General features: G+C 39.7%; 2 protein-coding genes across 7 annotated transcripts in view; one reads left to right on the forward strand and one right to left on the reverse strand.

The window, feature by feature from the left end:
- FBXO38 (F-box protein 38) overlaps positions 1–4,981 on the reverse strand; it is a 62,840-nt gene extending 57,859 nt beyond the window's left edge. For 5 of the 6 annotated variants that reach the window (XM_043465050.1, XM_043465049.1, XM_043465047.1 and 2 more), the window contains exon 1: positions 4,866–4,981. The gene's annotated coding sequence lies outside the window, so the exon portion shown is untranslated. Of the gene's footprint in view, positions 1–992; positions 1,092–4,865 lie in introns of all 6 variants that reach the window. The other variant, XM_043465045.1, reaches the window with a different exon arrangement.
- A 212-nt stretch (positions 4,982–5,193) lies between these two features.
- The window catches only part of LOC122439739 (sperm-associated acrosin inhibitor-like), a 151,425-nt gene continuing 138,380 nt past the window's right edge, over positions 5,194–18,238 (forward strand). Inside the window, exons 1-2 of the mRNA XM_043465051.1 lie at positions 5,194–5,636; positions 12,186–12,277. Coding sequence (XP_043320986.1) covers positions 12,207–12,277 — 71 coding nt within the window. The 5' untranslated portion in view covers positions 5,194–5,636; positions 12,186–12,206. The remainder of the gene's footprint in view (positions 5,637–12,185; positions 12,278–18,238) is intronic.

Below are 18,238 nucleotides of genomic sequence, written 5' to 3' on the forward strand. Positions count from 1 at the left end.
ACTCTAACCATTCATGGATACCATGTTCTTGACCTCATCCTTTAAGTAAAAATCTTTCTTGGCCCTTCATCCTCCTTTCACTAAGTGGTGTAGATCTGCTACTCTCATCTTACGATTCCATCTTTTATCACTCCTTATTTTGCAATACTGCGGTTTCGTGTGAATCAGATTTAGTAGCTCCAGCAAACAAAACACACTTGAAATTTTAAACAAATAGATTGCTCCTTAAATATCACAGAGTTTACATAATTTCCCTTGTTTAGAACTCAGGAAAATATTTACTCACAGATATGACATTATACAACATTATAGAGAGGTCAGGTTAGGTCTCCAGCAAGCCCACAAAAATCCATTTTACCTACTATGCATTAAGACTAACTACCAAAGAGCGTAAGTTAGCAGGACTGTAACAAAACTTTAGGTGAAATTGTATATATAGTTCCCATATCAAGTCTAGAATTGAAAACTTGGTCACAGAGCTACTTATTTGTCAGCAAGTGGAGTAGTGAGCCTTCGGTGGGGAAGGGACTCACAGAGATGAACAGTGGGGTAAAGGATAAGACTACCATCTTCCACCTAGGGGCTTTAACAGTTCAGGACCCATACCTAGGGGAAATCCCCAAGTCCTCTCCAGTCCCACTGTCCTTGGCAGTGTTAAGGACATTAAAGACTTCTTCAAGGACTCAATTCCTTTCCCTCACCACCACTCAAACTCTATTAAAAACAAACAATAACCAAAACACCCTACACAACTGTTTCAACTGAAGCTGGCTTCATCATCACTTGAGTGAAATACATGACTAGACTATGCTGAGAGCATTTAATCCACTAAGTACAGACGCCTGGTATCCCTGTTTGAGAAGAAAACACTATGAAAGACAAAGAGACCTAGTGATGATGAAGTCTCTCTTATATGTGCACTCTCTCTACCGCTTGTCTTTCAGTGGAAAGAGGATAAAAGCAGGTGACAACAGAAAACTATGATGACTAGCCTTCTCTGTCTTGGTTTCCTCCTACCCTTCTCTCCAAAATATCACCACTTGTCACTTGAGAAACTCAGCCAGGTAGGAGAGGTCCAAAGCAGCAGTCAGCTGAAAGGGGAGAAGAGGGAAATTCCAGTTATCAGCAGTGGATAAAGATGACATATAGGAACAAGTTTAGCATAGGAATTATGGAGGGTAAGGGAGAGGTGAGTATAAATAATGACTACAAATATAGAGAGACTATTATTTGCAGCAACAGGTGTTATTTTGGGGGGATTCCCTGGTGGCACAGTGGTAAAGAATCCACCTGCTAATGCAGGAAACACAAGAGATGCGGGTTTGATTTGTGGGTTGGGAAGATCCCCTGGAGTAGGAAATGGCAACCCGCTCCCGTATTCTTGCCTGGAAAATCCGACGGACAGAGGAGTCTGGCGGGCTGCAGTCCACGGGGTCGCATGCAGCCCCCAGGTGAAGAGTCAGTCACGACTGAGTTCTGGAGGCTGAGACTAAACCTCTAGAAAACGTCATTCTGAATGACAAAACTTTCATTTTCAGTGAAAGTTAAAAGATGAAGGGTCCCTCAGAGATTAGTCACACAGTTCTTAATTTTTTGTGGGTCACAAACCCATTTGGGACTATGACAACAGTTGTACATCCCCCAAAGAGAAAAACAAAACGCTTCCAGATTCATATACTCTCAGGGGCTTCACAGAGACATGCAAGCTCTTCAACAGGACACTATCCAAACCTGGTTCCTCAATTTTTAGATGGACAAACAGAACCAGAGGGTATAAGTCACTTGCCAAGGGCATATATTAAGCACCAAGAGTTTATGCTGGGATTCAAATTTTTCAGCCTACACTATATAACCTGTCATCAAGTCAGTCTTCTGCACTTCAGCTGGCTGCTGCATTCCAGAACTATGCCCCAGTGCTTGGAGACGCACTTCTTGATGCTCTGATAAAACTGCTGCTGACCACACCCTCCTTCACAGATTAGAGCCTGTGGTCCATCTAATTTGATTCCCACACAATAGCTTACAGAAGCCCTGGGTCTCTACAGTCATCCTGTAAAGGCTGTTTAACAGACTTTAGCCAAAGGAAGCATCATTTTTGTTCTAGTGGTCCAAGTACATTCTAACAATAAGTCTGAATTGTTTCTGAGTATTCTTTGAATTTGAAAACTCAACAAGGGAAGGAAGGTCCTTTTCATTAACACAATTTCTTAGGCTGCTTCGTTCCTTGCAATCTGCCAGTTCAAGTTTCCCCCATCCCAAACTAGACTACCTATCCTCTACTAATTTAATTCATTCTGGTTGCTCCCAAATTTATCCCTCTCTTTTAAACCTTAACCCTCAAGGCTATTTCTAACATTTGCTGAGGAGCACCTTGCTTGCAAAATAATTTCCCTTTTTATTCTCTATTCCCATTAGAGAAGTTTTAACACTTATTGCACACAATTCTATCACTGATACCTATAGAAAGTCCTACATAAATCCACTCCTTTACTCCCTAAATGTACAACTTAGAAATCTTCTTATACCTGCTCATCTTGTCAACATCCTCTTCCATCTCTCTTATTCTAATTACTCTCTTCCTCAGATCACAGTGGACCCTCCAAGATACATGTTTGTCTCTTACTAACATACTTCATAAGGAAGAGATAAACTGACTTATCTTACAACTAACTGGAAAACATAGGGACCTCTTCTTTTATCAGACTTTCACAATGCTGAATCAATTTCCCATTCTGTATCTAATTAATAATAATTTTTTGGAGAAACTCCTTTTTTAAACCTTGCTATTATCAATCTATCCACCCATCCAACCGTCCCCTCACTTGATTATTTCTTTTATTGCCTACTAGGTGCTAGGTGGTGACAAAGCCTTTCCTCCCATGAAGCTCAAGGGCTCCCCTGCCCCTTACATTTCTAACACCTTTCTTTAGTTGTTGTTGTTGTGGGGTTTTTTTTTTTTTTTGGCTTCAGTTTGCTTATATCAAAGTAATATTGTATGTCACTTAATCTGACACCATTCCTCATAGATCTACTGTCTACCACCTAGAACAGCCTCTCCTGCCTAAAGAAATGCTGCACCACATCCACCAAGTTGCTCAGATAAAAAACAAACAAATAAGAAAAACAGAATTACAGTGCTGAAAACATCTAGGAACCATCCAGTTGAATCTTTCATTCTCCAGATAAGGAAAGTGAGAACCAGAGAGGTAAGCTGGCTTGCCAGAAAGTATCAGTGCTGTAACAAGGTACCAGTACCAGTGCTGTATCTTTAACTCAAGCCCTGTTTTATTTCACTATGTCACTTTACTGTGATCTAGTTTTTCCTTTTTCTCCTTCTCTACGTCTTAGTATCTTTTTTTTTTTTTTAAACTAAAGAGTGTACCTCCAGGCACACAGTCATTTAAACAAACACACACAAAAGTTTACCCAAAGAGGACATACGAATCACAGCACAACAAATTTTAAAGAGAAAGAGCCTTAGTGATAACCTAGACCAGGAATTATAAAAAATGAGATTTAAAAATTAGAAACACAGATTTTTCTACCTATATGGCTACATAACATGTACCCTCCACATCTCACCTTTTCCCTCCCCCAGAAAATCATGGATTTATAGTTATTATTTTATTCTTCATTTGTGCAGTTGTTGTTTTGTTGTTTAGTCACTAAGTCCTGCCGGACTCTTTGCGACCCCATGGACTGTAGCCTGCAATGCTCCTCTGTCCATGGGATTTCCCAGGCAAGAAAGAATACTGGAATGGGTTGCCATTTCCTTCTCCAAGGGATCTTCCTGACCAAGGGATCAAACCTGTGTTTCCTGCGTTGGCAGGCGTGTTCTTTACCGCTCAGCCTGCAGAGTATGAGAAGGGGGATTAAGAACCTGTGACCTAATCTAACTAATTTATTTGTCTGATGAGAAATCTCCAGTCCAGAGAAAGGAAGGTATTTGCACAAAGTAAGAAAACCAGCCAATTTAAGAGAAGTTTTAAGACAAAGGTCTGTTTTCCACATTTGCGTGTTTTACACTGCTGATATAGGTTCAAAAAACAAAGTCTTCAGGACAGAGCTTTCCAGCACACAGGAAATACAGCAACCTTCCTAACTGCCCAGGTACCCTTGCTTGGCTTGGTTGTCTGGAAAGAAATATGGTAGACACCTCTGATAAGTCACCTTGTTATACAAAAATGCAGAAAAGAGATGCTTTCAGGCGTGTTACTAAGGAAAGACTCCTTAAAAGGGAGTTGAGATTCTGACTTTTTAGCTCGGAGGGGCATCAAACGCACCCAACACCCTCATTTTACAGATATGTAAGCCGTGCCACAGAGAGGGTAACTGACATGGGCAAGGTCAGAGTGCGTCGGTGGACGAGGTAACACTAGAACTCCGGGCTCCCTATCCCCTGGTGGGCCGCCTCTCAAAGATGTATTCACCGCGTCCTGCTCAGATAATCCCCTCAGTAGCTGACTACAGGCTTTAATTCACAGGTTAAAACACTGACTTATTAAAATCGTGGAATTTGTGACGCCCAGAGTACGACGAGGTCCCAGAAGTTAGCCAGGCCAAAACTCCCATTTTGTTCAGGAAATCGAGACTCAGAGAGAGTGCTAATGCTGGGATCTTGGGCAAAGTTTTTGGCAAGGTGGCAAACGCCGCCACCAGGGCCTCGAAGACCAACCACCACAAACCCAATACACCACAAACCCAATCCCGGCTTTTCGAGGAGCTCTAGGCCCGAAAGGGGCCGGAGACCGAGAGCCCAACCGGTCGAGGGCCCTAGAGCCCGATTCAGTCGCCTCCAGCCGCTGTACGCACCCCGGGCTCTGTAGCTTGCCGCCCGCCCCATGCCCACCCGGCCGTCGCCTCACCTATGCCAGCCCTCCGTTTGTTGTACTGGTGAAGGGGGAGGGAGAAACGCGACAAACACTTCCCGCGGACCCCACCGCCGGGACACTTCCGCTTCCGCCGCCCCTCGGGCACTTCCGGAATGTTGGCATCCGGGGCTTGGCCCATTCCCTGTGGCCATGTTGGGTGAGGCGCGGGCATCCAGACCTGGTAGCCATGTTAAGCGTGGCTTTTGAGTAAACTCGCGGCGAGTCCTTCAATCACGTGACAGCGTTACCACGCCCAAAGTGTGCGGCGTCTGCTGCTGGATAAATAGTTCAGATTCTGCGGTTTGCTTCTGGGTGGCTTTGGTGCACCTTTCGGGGTTTCGCTTTTCTCGGTTGCAAAGTAGCTAAGTTCTGGTAGAGATTTTTTTCCAAAACTTACTCACCTGAAAACAGAAAAACTTTTTTTGGTGAGGGTGAGGTGGGGTAAAGACATCAATGTTCAGTCAGCTTTTCTCTACATTTGGGACATTGTGTATGTACGTTTTTTACAGTATTTTATAGTTTCCAAAGGATTTCCTCATCGTCTAATTAAACACTCGCCACGACCGTGACATATTGGTAGAAGTTAATTTGACCCGGTTTTTTCCTTACAAAAATTATCTTCAGAGAGGGTGTGGACTGAAAAACAACAACAACAACAACCCACAGCCTAGAAGTAGGGAATTACCTTTTATTCAGCGCACTGGCTGAGGAGTTAAGCTGTGGAGATGGCCTCTCAGATTATCTGCGAATGACGGTTCTGAAGAGGTAAGGCGTGCAGATGTGTAGGAGAGTTTGCAAAAGAAAAAAAGCAGGTAGTTGAACGTGAAAATATTACTGCTGATTAAAGAAACAAAATGTCAAATTAATGAACATAGCTCTTTTTTATGTATGAGGTAATATGAGAATCTGGGCTTAATGAAATCATTCTCTTGATATGTACCTTAAATTTCTGGGGTCTATAATCCTGCTTTTCTCCGAATTGAATCCCATTAGGAGGCACCTTCAGGCACAGCTGCAGTGACTGATGGCTCCATGACCACAGCATTCTTTAACTGAAATGACACGAACCGTTGTATGTCTACAGAGATAATTGCCCAGTGTCACACAGCTAGACTGAAACCCAGATTTTATATACTCTCCAAATCCCTGCCCCTAAATATGGGTGACCCTTGAACAACTCTGGGGTTAGGGGTAAAAAATTCGAGTATAAGTTTACAGCAGGCCCTCCCTACTGCAGTCCACATCTGCGGGTTCAAACAACCACAGAGTACTCAATCTGTGACCTTGAGATGTAAACTCTAAACTTCGGGTTTGTTAGGAAAAAAGGGATGTCGTTATGGTAAGTACATGCAAAACCACCACAAAATTTAGTGGCTAACCATAATTTGTTGGGATTCTGTGAGTTGACTGGGCTCAGTTGGGCAGTTTTAAATTGGGGTTACATGCATTTGATGTTAGATGTCAGCTGACACTTTTAACTGCAAATTCAAATGGAAGTTCTCTTGTGGACAATTTAGTCTGCAAGCCCTCTAGGGCCTCAGCTAGAAATATCCATCAGAGTACCTACACATGATCTATCCTTCTGGTTTGGATTTCTCACAACAGAATGCTGGGTTATGATAGGGAGCACTCAGAAATAGAGTAGAAAGTGAGCTGTCCCAAGCAGTACAGAAGGAAACTCAAGGACCGGACTTCAAATGATTCAGCCTTGGGAGTCCCAGAAGTCACTTCTGTCATATTCTGTTGGTCAAGGAAGCCACCCAGATTCAAAATGAGAAGGGTAAGATTCCACCTGTTAATTGAATGAGTAGCAAAAAATTGGGGGCCCATCTTTAATTTACTACAGTACCTCCTTTGTGTGTTTGTTTTTTGGTGGGGGGAAGTATATAGATTTTATTAGCACAGGCTTCAAAAAGGAAGGCTGGTAGCCCCACCAGTACAGTCTTGAGGGTGTACCTGAGTGATTCTTTGCATGATTTATTTTTAATTGTAAAACGTACATAGCTTCCCTGGTGGCTCAGTGGTAAAGAATGCACTAGCCAATGTGGGAGACACAGGTTCCATCCCTATATTGGGAGGATCCCTTGGGGAAGGAAATGGCAACCCACTTTAATATATTTGCCTGGTAAATCCCATGGACAGAGGAACCTGGTGGGCTCCATTCAGTCCACGGGGTCCCCAGAGTCAGACACGACTCAGGGACTAGATCACCACCACCAAAATATATGTAAAAAAATTTAGTATTTTAACCAATTTTGAGTGTACAGTGGCATTAATTCATTGGCATTAAGACTATTTATGTTGTTATGTGACTAGATCACCATCCACCACCAGGTTTTTTTCATCTTCCCTAACTGAAACTCCATATGCCCTAAACAATTCCCACCTGCCGCAGCCCAGCCCCTGACAGCCACCATTCTTTTCTCTTGCTGTGCACATATGAGTAGACTCATACAATATGTCCTTTTTGTTTGTTTTTTTTCACTTAGTATAATGTTTTCAAGGTTCATCTCTGCTGCAGCATGTGTCAGACTTTTCTTCCTTTTTAAGACTGAGTTATATTACATTGTATGCATATATCATATTTTGCTTGTAAGTGGGTTGCTTCCCACTTACCACATGTCTGTTGTAAATAGACATTGTTAATAATTCTTCAGTGAATATTAGTGTGCAGATATCTTTTCTAGATCCAACTTTCCATTCTTTTGGATATATATCCCAAAGTGGAATGGTTTGATCACATGGAAATTCTATTTTTAATTTTTCCATAGTAATTACCCCATTTTACATTCTCAGCAACAGTGCACAAGGGTTCCAATTTCTCAACAGCCTTTCTCTCATTTTTTTTTTTTTTGTGAGATAATGTTTGTAATCCACTTAGAAGAGTGCCTAGCACATAGCAAATATTCTGAAAAGGTTAGCTGTTACTATTTGATTGTTCAGAGACTTTTTTTTTTTTCCTTTTTCTCAGTAGTGTTTGAAGTTTCAAGGACTGAATTCTTACCATGAGGTTTTTCTGAAGTTCACTTTCAAAGTATCTTAAAATTTCCCAAGTTACATAAGGAAATGCTGTGAAAGGATGTTGTAAGTAGGTATATGCTTAGAGAATTGCACTATCAAAACCAAACACAAGTTGGTAGATTAGGCGTGTGCACGTGTGTGCGCACACACAAAAGGAAAAAAGAAAAAGTTTCATGGGTAGCTTTTATAAACATGAGACCTAAGTGAGCATAAACAAGGCCATTGTTTTTCATTTTTAATTTGGACCATACTGTTCAAGATCAAGGTTATGTCTTAAGAAAATGAAAAGATCTAGAAACTTTAGGAACTCAAAAAAATTTCTTTTAAGTAATCAGCCTTACTGTGTTTTCCTTGTCAACTGCATTAAGTGCTGATCATTTAGCCAGCTCTCTAGAGATGTGAGAGTAAAGTTATTTTTTAGAAAAAGAGATGTTTGAAATGCGAAGAACTATTTACCATGAGTCAGCATTTACTAAAAGACTGTGTGGGACCTGGGAATATGTTAGACTGTTAGGGCTGCAGACATGAGTAGGAAGCAGTTTCTGCTCCTAAGCAATCTACCTCATCTACAAAGAACACTGAAGTGAAGTGTGGGAAACCCTGGCCCATTGGAATGTCAGGATACCCAAGCAGTACAGAGGACAGTGTCCAGGCTCTGTGCAGCTGTGCTTGAAATAATAGTAACACCCAGTTCAGCTCACTTTTCCTTCCCCCATGAGCTTGTGTCACTACTTCTTAATTATGTCTCTCTGTCTCATCATCCTATCTCTTGTGTCTCACTTGCAAATTCTTAATATTTTGTTTTTTCATTGTGTTAATCACAGTGTCTTTCTACCAGTCATTTAAAATACATCATTATGTTTAATCCCTATGAACTCTGTGAGGTGAGTATTGCTTACCCCATCTTATAGGTAATGTAATTCAGGTTCAGAGAGGTTAAGTATTTTGCTAAAGTTCACACAGCTAGCAAATAAAATCACTTTTTGAAATTTTAGCTATCTTACTTCAAAACTCATATTCCTCCTGTGCACTCTTGTAATTTTTCCTCCAAATAACAATCTGATTAATCTTCTTTAAGCACACAAGGAATGTGTCAATGACTCATTTTTTCTTAAACTTTAAACCTTAAAGCATACATTTATTTCTTGTTGATCAGAGTTCCAAGGCCTGATATGCCTTGGTTTCAGTCTACCATTTCAATCTCCTTTTGCTGCATATAGGGCACACAGGACTCAGTTTCCCCTCACATACTCTGACTCTCCTGACCTTGACTAAATGAGCAAGTTCCCCCTCCGCCCCCGATTAGTAGAAGGTGAATTAACCTCATTCAGCTGTCACAAGGAAAGAAATGAAAAGTGCTGATGAACTGGGCCCACCCAAATGAGCCTAATACTGGGATGGAAACTGATGGTCCTTAAATTCCAAAAGTAACAGGTAGAAAGCAGGTGTAGTTTTCAAACACTGGTTGTATTTTGAATCTGACATGGTTCATTAATTCATTCAACAAATATTTTCTGAATGCTTGCTCTGGGGGGAGGCATTGGACTAGTTGCAAAGAAACAAATACAGTAAGTGGATATATTTCTACCTGCAGTTTGGTCAAGGGAGACAGGCAAACATCCAGGTGAACCAGTTTCTCAAACATGAACAGATGGGGGGGGGGGTGGGTATACAGTTAAGCTTAGTTGGATGAAGGAATTAATGAAAGGATAAATGTACTCAATTTTTGCTTTTGAGTACTTCAGTTATAACAAAATTCTTTCCAAATGTTACAACTCTTATTCAGTTAAACATAAAGGTGGCAAATGACAACTTCTCAAAGCGCCAATAATACACACTTAATAAAATTTTTATTCTCTTAAAATTCTAAATTTAAATCAATAATTAAAGATTTCAAATTAGAATCACACAATTCATCCATCATATTCTTTACTATGTTATATTTTCCTAAAGTATCTATATTTTAAATTATAATTATTTGTAGACTATTTCTTAACCCAAACTAAAATATAGATGTGATTTATTCATTTCTATGCTTGCATTTAATTTTTTTGGTTATAAGATAATTACTCAAAAATTCAGTTCCCCATATTAGCAGATTGTAGTTGCATATTGATGGGGAATAGCTAAGCCCCATGATTTCCCTTCTTCCCACCCAACCCTTTTCCTTTTGGCTCTCAAGCTGTGAGGATACATGACTAGGGTGGTAACAGCATTAAGTCATCATGTAGATAGAATCTGTATGGGAGATGACAAAACCAGCATTTCATGCAATTCATAGACTAGCAGAGATCAGAGGTGGACAGTAAGACTCCTTGTGTTGCTTCAGTCTGGGGATACTGCTGATCTTGAATTAAGACGCTGGGTCCTGCTAATTGCATGAACCCACCCAATTCTTGTTTGACCTAGGCTAAGTTTCAGTTAGATTTCATCACTTTTAACAAAGATATTCCTGATAATATTTACTATGCTGTGTTAGCCATTAACTGCCTCTATTATCCTAAACCTTCAGAAAACGTGTTACTCTGAATAGCCTTGAAAATGTTTGAGGAATGAAGCACCAAAGTGCTGTGCCAAAGTGGTGGATAATGTTAAAAGGTGAAATGAGGGGCTGATGGAGAACTCTGCAAAATTAGGGATATGGAGCAAGAAGTAACCGCGAGAACAGAAATGCCCTGGGGTCCTCTGAAGTTGAGGGGCTACCAGACTGCCCATGGTTTGTGGGCCAGCACATCAAATGATTTTGTATGGGTATGAAAGTGTATTTTCCAGAAGGCTTAGCTCTCTGGGTGATATTTCCTTGCCTTCTACTGAGATAGTAAAGTGTTTCAGCTCCTGGCAGTACCATAACTTATTATGATACAGATAGTTAAGTGTGTAGCAGGGGACTGAACTCTGGGCAAGCCTGAGGACAACCTCAGATTCAGAGGAGAGAAAAATGGAATCCCAAAGGGTAGTATTAATGTGTGGTTTAGTTACTTCTTTAATTTTCCTGGCAACAGTGCCTTAATGTTCCTTTGGGGAACAGTTCTTTATCCTCGTCTAGTCCATTCAGGAGGTCTGCTTCACCTCTGGCTCCTGCAGTGCCTTGTAATTTATTCTATTTCAATAAAATTTAAAGCACACTTGTAGCCCTAAAGACTGATTCAGCAATCTTATCCCAACTAGTGTATAAGCTTCAAATCTTTTACTAGAAGTTTTAAGAAAGGTAAGTTCTCTTCTACAGAAATTGTAACTCTGGAGCTGCCAGGGTTTACCTCTGGAATGGGTGAAGTGGTCAAAGCCTAAGAATGAAGACAATGTCAGGGAAAACATGGATGGATCAAAAAAAGGAGACCAGAAAAAAACCTGGCAACAATTTGTGAGACTGGGTGGAGTCATGCCTGAATTCAGAGATCCCTCTGGATTTTTTTTTTTAATTTTATTTATTTATTTATTTTATTAGTTGGAGGCTAATTACTTCACAACCTTTCAGTGGGTTTTGTCATACAGTGATATGAATCAGCCATAGATTTACACGTATTCCCCATCCCGATCCCCCCTCCCACCTCCCTCTCCACCCCATCCCTCTGGGTCTTCCCAGTGCACCAGGCCCTCTGGATTTTTAAGGTACAAGTGCCATGGAAATCCTCCCCACCTCTACTTTGCTCCCACCTTCCCCAACCCCAGTTTTTTTTTTTTTTTAAATTCAGTATCTGAGATGAGTTTTCTTTTCGGTGTTATTCTTCCAAAGACGTTCAATATACTACATGTTTTCTCCCCACTAGAGGGTGTAGCTCACTCACTGCATAAGGAGCAAAACTTTAGATGCTTCAGTCAGATCCGTTGGGATGGTGCAGAGTCCCAGCCACAGAGCTGACATCATGATGGTGTCTTAGAAGACCTGAGAGAACGGTCATGTTGCCAAGTCCAAGCTCATATTGCTCACTGCATGACAGAAAATAAATCAAGAGATGATGTGTTTGGACAAGGAAAGACCACTTTATTTGGAAAGCCAGCAAATCATGAAGATGGTGGAGCTAGTGTATCCAGAGTTAAAATTCAGGCTTCTTTTATATTAAAAGGGGAGGGAGTGTGATCAGTTGTTGCAAACTTCTCAGTGCCAGAATCATTTGTGCTTCTACCTGTCATGACACTCCTGTAAACTTGTAACAAGCCAAATGTTACTCTCTGTTCTGCAAATTTTTATTTCTATATGAATGAAAAATGTCTACCTTTAAAGGTCTAACCTGAGCGGCAGAGCCTTGAGAGTGGGCTTATCACATGTTTCGGGTTTTTTCTTCTCTGTTACAGATAGATGATCAAGGCAAGGAAATGGAAGAGGACCCAGGTGCCACATGGAGACTTCATCTCAAGAACAATGAGGCTTCCTTTGTCTTAAAAAGGTAAGGGCCAGAATGACAAATGGATTTTGTCTTCCATGCCAAATCTGATGTACACAACATGCTTTGATTGCTGTGTTGAGAAAGATTTTGCAACCATGCCAGCTCAGTGGAGTGTGCTCTCATTGATTACTGATACCTGGTGTGGGCATGGAAAGAAGCAGCAGGGTTGGATGCAGTAGATACTTTGCCTCTATGGGTGAGATGTTTCTCAGTAGGAGTAGCATTGGCATTTTGGGTTTTTTGTTTGTTCGTTGTTAAAGCAGATGTTTTTAGAATTTTAAAATTCTATTTATTTATTTATGGCCATGCTGGGTCTTCACCACTTTCACCAGTTGTGGCAAGTCGGGGCTGCTCTCTAGTCGCGGTACACAGGCTTCTCTTGCAGTGGCTTCTCTTGTTGTGGAATATGGGCTCTAGGGCGCGCTGGTTCAGTAGTTGTGATGCATGGGCTCTACTGCCCCACAGAATGTGGAATCCTCCTGGAGCAGGGATTAAACCCATGTACTCTGCATTGGCAAGTGGATTCTTAACCACTGGACCATCAGGGAAGTCAGCTATTGGCATTTTGGATGGGTTACTTCTTTATTGTGTCGTGCATTGAAGGGTATTTATCTACTGAATGCTGTTAGTACCACTCCAGTCACTGTGACAAACAAAAATCAAATCCCAACATGTTTTTAAACGCCTCTTGTGAGAGCAGTCACTTGAAAATCATTATGTTTGGCTAAGAGTAACTTGACTTAGACTTTCTTGAAGATTGGTTTAGAGCTTCTTATGTTTTTGAAGACTAACAGGAAAAAAAAATATGATGATTTTTCTTGTAAAACCTGAGAACAGACTTTCCACCAGTAGTGAATAAGAATCGAAAATGGAAATGGGAATGAAGAGTGTCCAATAAAGCGAAGAAGATGCTTATAAGGACAGGGAGTCAGGTATCAGCTGACAGCAGGTGATTAATATGGTTGAGGAAAGGATAGAGGGAGCTTCGGCTTTTGGGGAAGGGGTATCCTATTAAACATCAGGGTCATTGGGGTACTTTCATCCCACCTTAGGTTCCATTGTCTCTAGGTGTCCTGTTAGGTCAGAGTGTTGTATTTATATGACAGTTATCAGGGAGCTGCCCCCTACTCTATACCTCTGAATCCACTGAATAATATCAGCCTCCTTAAAGTATTTTTGGAACAAGTTAGCATATAAGCCAATGAGTGAATAAATAGATGAATAAAATATTCCATACCCCTTAATTTAAGAGTTCAAGTAGTACCTATTTCATGTTCCTTATGCTCCTGAAGAGAAAAGCAAGAAAGAGGGTTTGAACGACAGGCATGGTATTGTTGCCACTTTCAAGTTTTGCATTTGCCCAAGACCACACATGAGGAGCACCTTAGTTGGACAGGTTGGATATATTATTCATCTCTGTGAGAGAGAACACAATGGAGGCCATAAGGTACATCAGTAAAAGGATATTAGGAAGGATTTATTGTCCAGATTTGGGATTATTAGGTTGATTTGGGGAAATTTTAATGGCTTTGCCCTGGATTGGATACCCTCAGGAAGTGAGAATTCTATGATTGGCATCTTAAAAAGTCTTATTTAGGAGGAGGAAAGAATAGGCTAAAGTTGTAATTGGTAAAGAAGCAACAGTCACTCATATTAACCTGAAATAGGGGATCTTTGGTAGTTTGCATGATGTTTGTTTTGCCTGAGTTCAGGCTTAATTATAGAGTAGTACTGTCTTCGTCTTGATTCATCACGGTTGCAGACCAGCTTTGTTGGATGTTAATATTCTGCAAAGTTGTTTGCTAAACAGGAGAACATCAAGGTCACTTGTTTTTCATTTTTCATTTGAACCAAAGAGTGCTATGGCAATGCCAAGGTTAGCTCCCAGATGTCATGGGTTGTTTTTCTCTTTTCACATTGTATTATATTTTTATAATCTTGTTTTCTTGCTCCCTCCCTGGATTGTAAACTGCACAAAGAACAAACTTATTTTGATTACCAGTAAGGACCCAGAACGTAGCCAAGTCTCTCAGTTCTTAAGTTCTTAAAGAACATTTACTGAATAAGTGAATTGTCCAGTTAGCTTATCAGACTGAGTTACTCAAAGGCAGAGGTCACTTCCTACTCAGTTCTGTACTTCTAGAAACAAACACAATTCTGGTGTGTCTCATTAAATATATCTTGAGTTAAAGAGGAACTTTCCATCGCATAAGATTTATTGATTTTTTTAATAAGAAAATGTAATGAATTATGCTTTTTGGAGGAAAGATGATGGTTGATTCAAATGGGTTCACTTATGATGAACAAAGGAAAGTCACTTCACAGTCAAGATTTTTTGAACTTCTAACATTTTCCAAGATGTTGAACTGAAAGAGTGAGTTCCAAAGCTCTAAGAGAAATTGATATAAGTATTTAGTGACAATTCATATGAAATACAACCTTTATTTCTCCTCCTCTAGTTGTACTGTTTTAGGGATTTTAAGCGAAGACAAGTCTTGATGTGTAAACTCTTAGCTTACAAATAACCCACAGCTACAGAGATTCACCGCTCCTCTCAACACTCCCTTCACTCTGGAAACCGCTGTGCTTGGTAATCACGGTGAATTATTAGAGCTTTTAACAGGTGTATAAATTTGTATTTTAAGTAGGGGGAGGGAAAAACAGTGACTCCCTGAAGAACCATGGGAAAATCTTTTCAGTATTCTGAACCAGAATTACTTATTTGTAAAATGACCATAATTATGGGTACCTACCAAGAAAGGCTCTTTGAGGCTCCTTGTGAAAGGGCTCTATGAACTACAAACAGGGAGGATTCTTATTTTGGGGGGCAAAGCATAATTATCAAGAAAAAGATAAATACAGTAGTGCAGAAAACACAAGTGAAAATATTTGTCATCTTCAGCAGAAATGTAGTAACAGCAGCAAGCCAGTTACTACATTTTGCGATAAATTTTAGTCAATGGACTTTTGTTATTGCATTTTTCATGAAAAAGTGGTCCATTTAAAAAAAGTAACAGTAGCCACATAGGAAACAAAAAAACATTGTTCATCTTATGTAAATCCTTCCAATTTGACTTGAGGAAAGGAATTAACTTTGGAGTCTTTTCTTATTATGTATAAAAAGGGAATAATCTCATCCTTGCCTCCCATCCAGTATTGATATGGCTTTCATAGGTGCCCTGTTTAGGGAAATACTTTCTAAACTATAGCAGGCCTTTAGTTATATATCTGTATTACATATAGTAATAGTCTGAGAATAATGGTATCTTATTCTTCCCCACTTTTTCCCTACACCTAGCACAGTGTCTGGAACTTACTAAGCATTTATTAAAGATTCGTGAAACAGATAAGTGTGAAAGATTGTTTTTAAATATTCTAAAACTCTGGTCAAATAAAAGATTCTAATCAAAGTAATTCAAAGTTAAGCTTGAGGGCTCTGTATGTTAGATTCCTGGAATTGTTTCTTAGCTTCTCCCCTCACAAGCTGTGATATTTTGAATTTGTCCCTAAGTTCTCCAAGCAAAAAGTCACATATTGCATGATTCTGTTTTTACTGATAGTCTAGAATAGGTAAATACATAAAGGTAGAAAGTAAAGTAGTGATTGCCAGATACTGAAGGGAATGGTAAAATGGATATAGGTTTATATTTGATTAAAACTATTCTGACCTTTAGATAGCTGTGATGGTTTCATAACTCTGTGACTATACTAAAGACTGGGTTGTATACTTTAACAAAGTAAATTTAATATTCACCCTGCTTTTAAACTAAAACCCTAAGGGTAAACTCTTAGCACTGAGAAGTTATTTTTCAATTCCCTGAAACCTTGACATCCTAGGAAAGTGGGTAGATAGTAAATTTGAAGAAAAGATGGAAGTGAAGAGCTAGTAATAAATTTGAGAGACAAGATAGCAATCATCTATACCGTTTCTCTTCCTCTAAGGAGTCTCAGTGTGTTCCATAGAATTATTGTGACCAATACCGTAGAGGCCCGTAAGATGAGGTTTGAGATTGTCTGAAAGATATTATTGTACTAGCTGAAGATGACTGTGATATAGTTTTTATGGTCTGAGTGAAGAAAAGAGTTGGGAAATGTAGAAGGAGAACGAGGGGTTGGTATGAAAGCATGTTGATGGTAAGATGACTATTTTGGTCTGTCCAAGGCTGTCCTGTTTTAGCACTCAAAGTTTTCCATCCCAGAAAAACCATCTGTCTCAGGCAAACTGGGATGGTTGGTCCTCTAGTTAGAAGCAACATAACAAGAACACTAATGGCCTACTGTATGACAGGCATTATACTAGGCTCCCTTTATGCATTATGCCTTTTAATTCTCATGAACAACATCTCAGGTAATTACTGAGGTTAATTATCTGTCCTAGATCATAGTTTAAATAGAAGAGGTGAAATTCCAATTCAAGTCTATAAGGATCAGTCTACACTCTTAACCGTATGCTCAAGTCTGAGAGATTGATACAAGTGATAAAACTTAAAAAAAACATAACCTGTAAAGGGTTAAGTTTAAAAATGCTTTTTACACCCATTATGTTCATTCTCCTCAAGAACTCATTTGTTCAATAAGTATATATTTACAGTGCATATGTGGTGCTAGACACTGTGCCAAGTACTATGAATAAATAAAAAACCTGCCTTCTGACTTCATGGAGCTTAAACTTAGGAAATAAATAGAAAATCTGGGTGTTACAAGAATTATAGACAGAAGCATATTAATATGGAAAATGTCAGAGATAAATCTGTGTTAGGTAGGATGGTCAGGGAAGGCATCTGTAAAAAAGAAATACTTGGGCTGAAACTTAAATGATGAGGGAGAACTAGCTCTATGAAAATCAAGGGGAAAAAATTCTTATAGGAGAGGATAGTTTGTCCTAGGGTCTTGAAGCAGGAAAGAGCTTTGTACCTTTGAAAATATCAGGAAAGAAGGGTCACTGTGGTCAAAGGATATTTAGCAAGTGAAGCAGTAAATATCATAAATACAATCTCAGATTTTAAACAAGAGCTCAAGGTTTGGAGTACTTATGAGATTTCTCAGTATCACTTAACCACAAGGGCAGGATTCAATCCAAAGTCCTCAGACTTGTTGATTTGTTATCTTGAAAAGAGTGATTTGTCTTACAACTATGGTTTTCAAACATTTTAGGAACAAAACCTTTTCCCCATAAAATTATATTGAAACCTAATGTTCAATGCTGATAAAGGGAGGATTCTTTGCGAGAGTTGGAGGTGGGACTCAAAATCTCAGTTAATCCCAGTTACCCCACACCCCTTGGGTTCAATAAGTACAACAGAAATTCCAATGACATTGTTTTTAGTTTAGACAATCACATCTTAAGGAGTTCACACACATTTTCCAAAATATGTAGAAGTGTTATCAGTCAGCTACACAATAGATTTTCAAGAGGGTTCTGTTTGGGGGTTGGTGTTTTCACTTACATTTTAGCAAAGCAGTATACGCAGGAGTTAGAATATGTAACATTATTAGAGGCACATATTGGGCTGACTCTTATGGAGCATGTGTGTTTCTGTTGTACAGTCTTCTTTTGATAATAACTGCACGAAATGTCCTAAAACAAAACTCATAGGTCAAACTCTCTACCCGACAAGTTCTCTTAATGGCTTCTACTATAAGTACTTGGATGTCTAACTTTGTACACAGAGGAGATAATAATAAAATATGTCTTCTTTTAAAATTCAAACATGAAAACTTTCTTATCTTAAATTCAGCAGTCAGAGTCTTTGCAGTTTTCACTCTGAAAGGCAGCTGAGGCTATGCAGCCCTGGTCTTTGACTGTCTTATATCTGTAACTTCTTGGAGAAGTAGATTATTCTGAGAAGTAGCAATAATGACTGTACCCACTGGGAATAACTGACTACAACCACTGTCCAGGTGACTCAGGAGTTATTTTAGTTCATCCAAACCCACCTTCCATTAACTCTTGTGCCTAGA

This window comes from Cervus canadensis, chromosome 4, assembly GCF_019320065.1.
Source record: "Cervus canadensis isolate Bull #8, Minnesota chromosome 4, ASM1932006v1, whole genome shotgun sequence".
Taxonomy (NCBI): domain Eukaryota; kingdom Metazoa; phylum Chordata; class Mammalia; order Artiodactyla; family Cervidae; genus Cervus; species Cervus canadensis.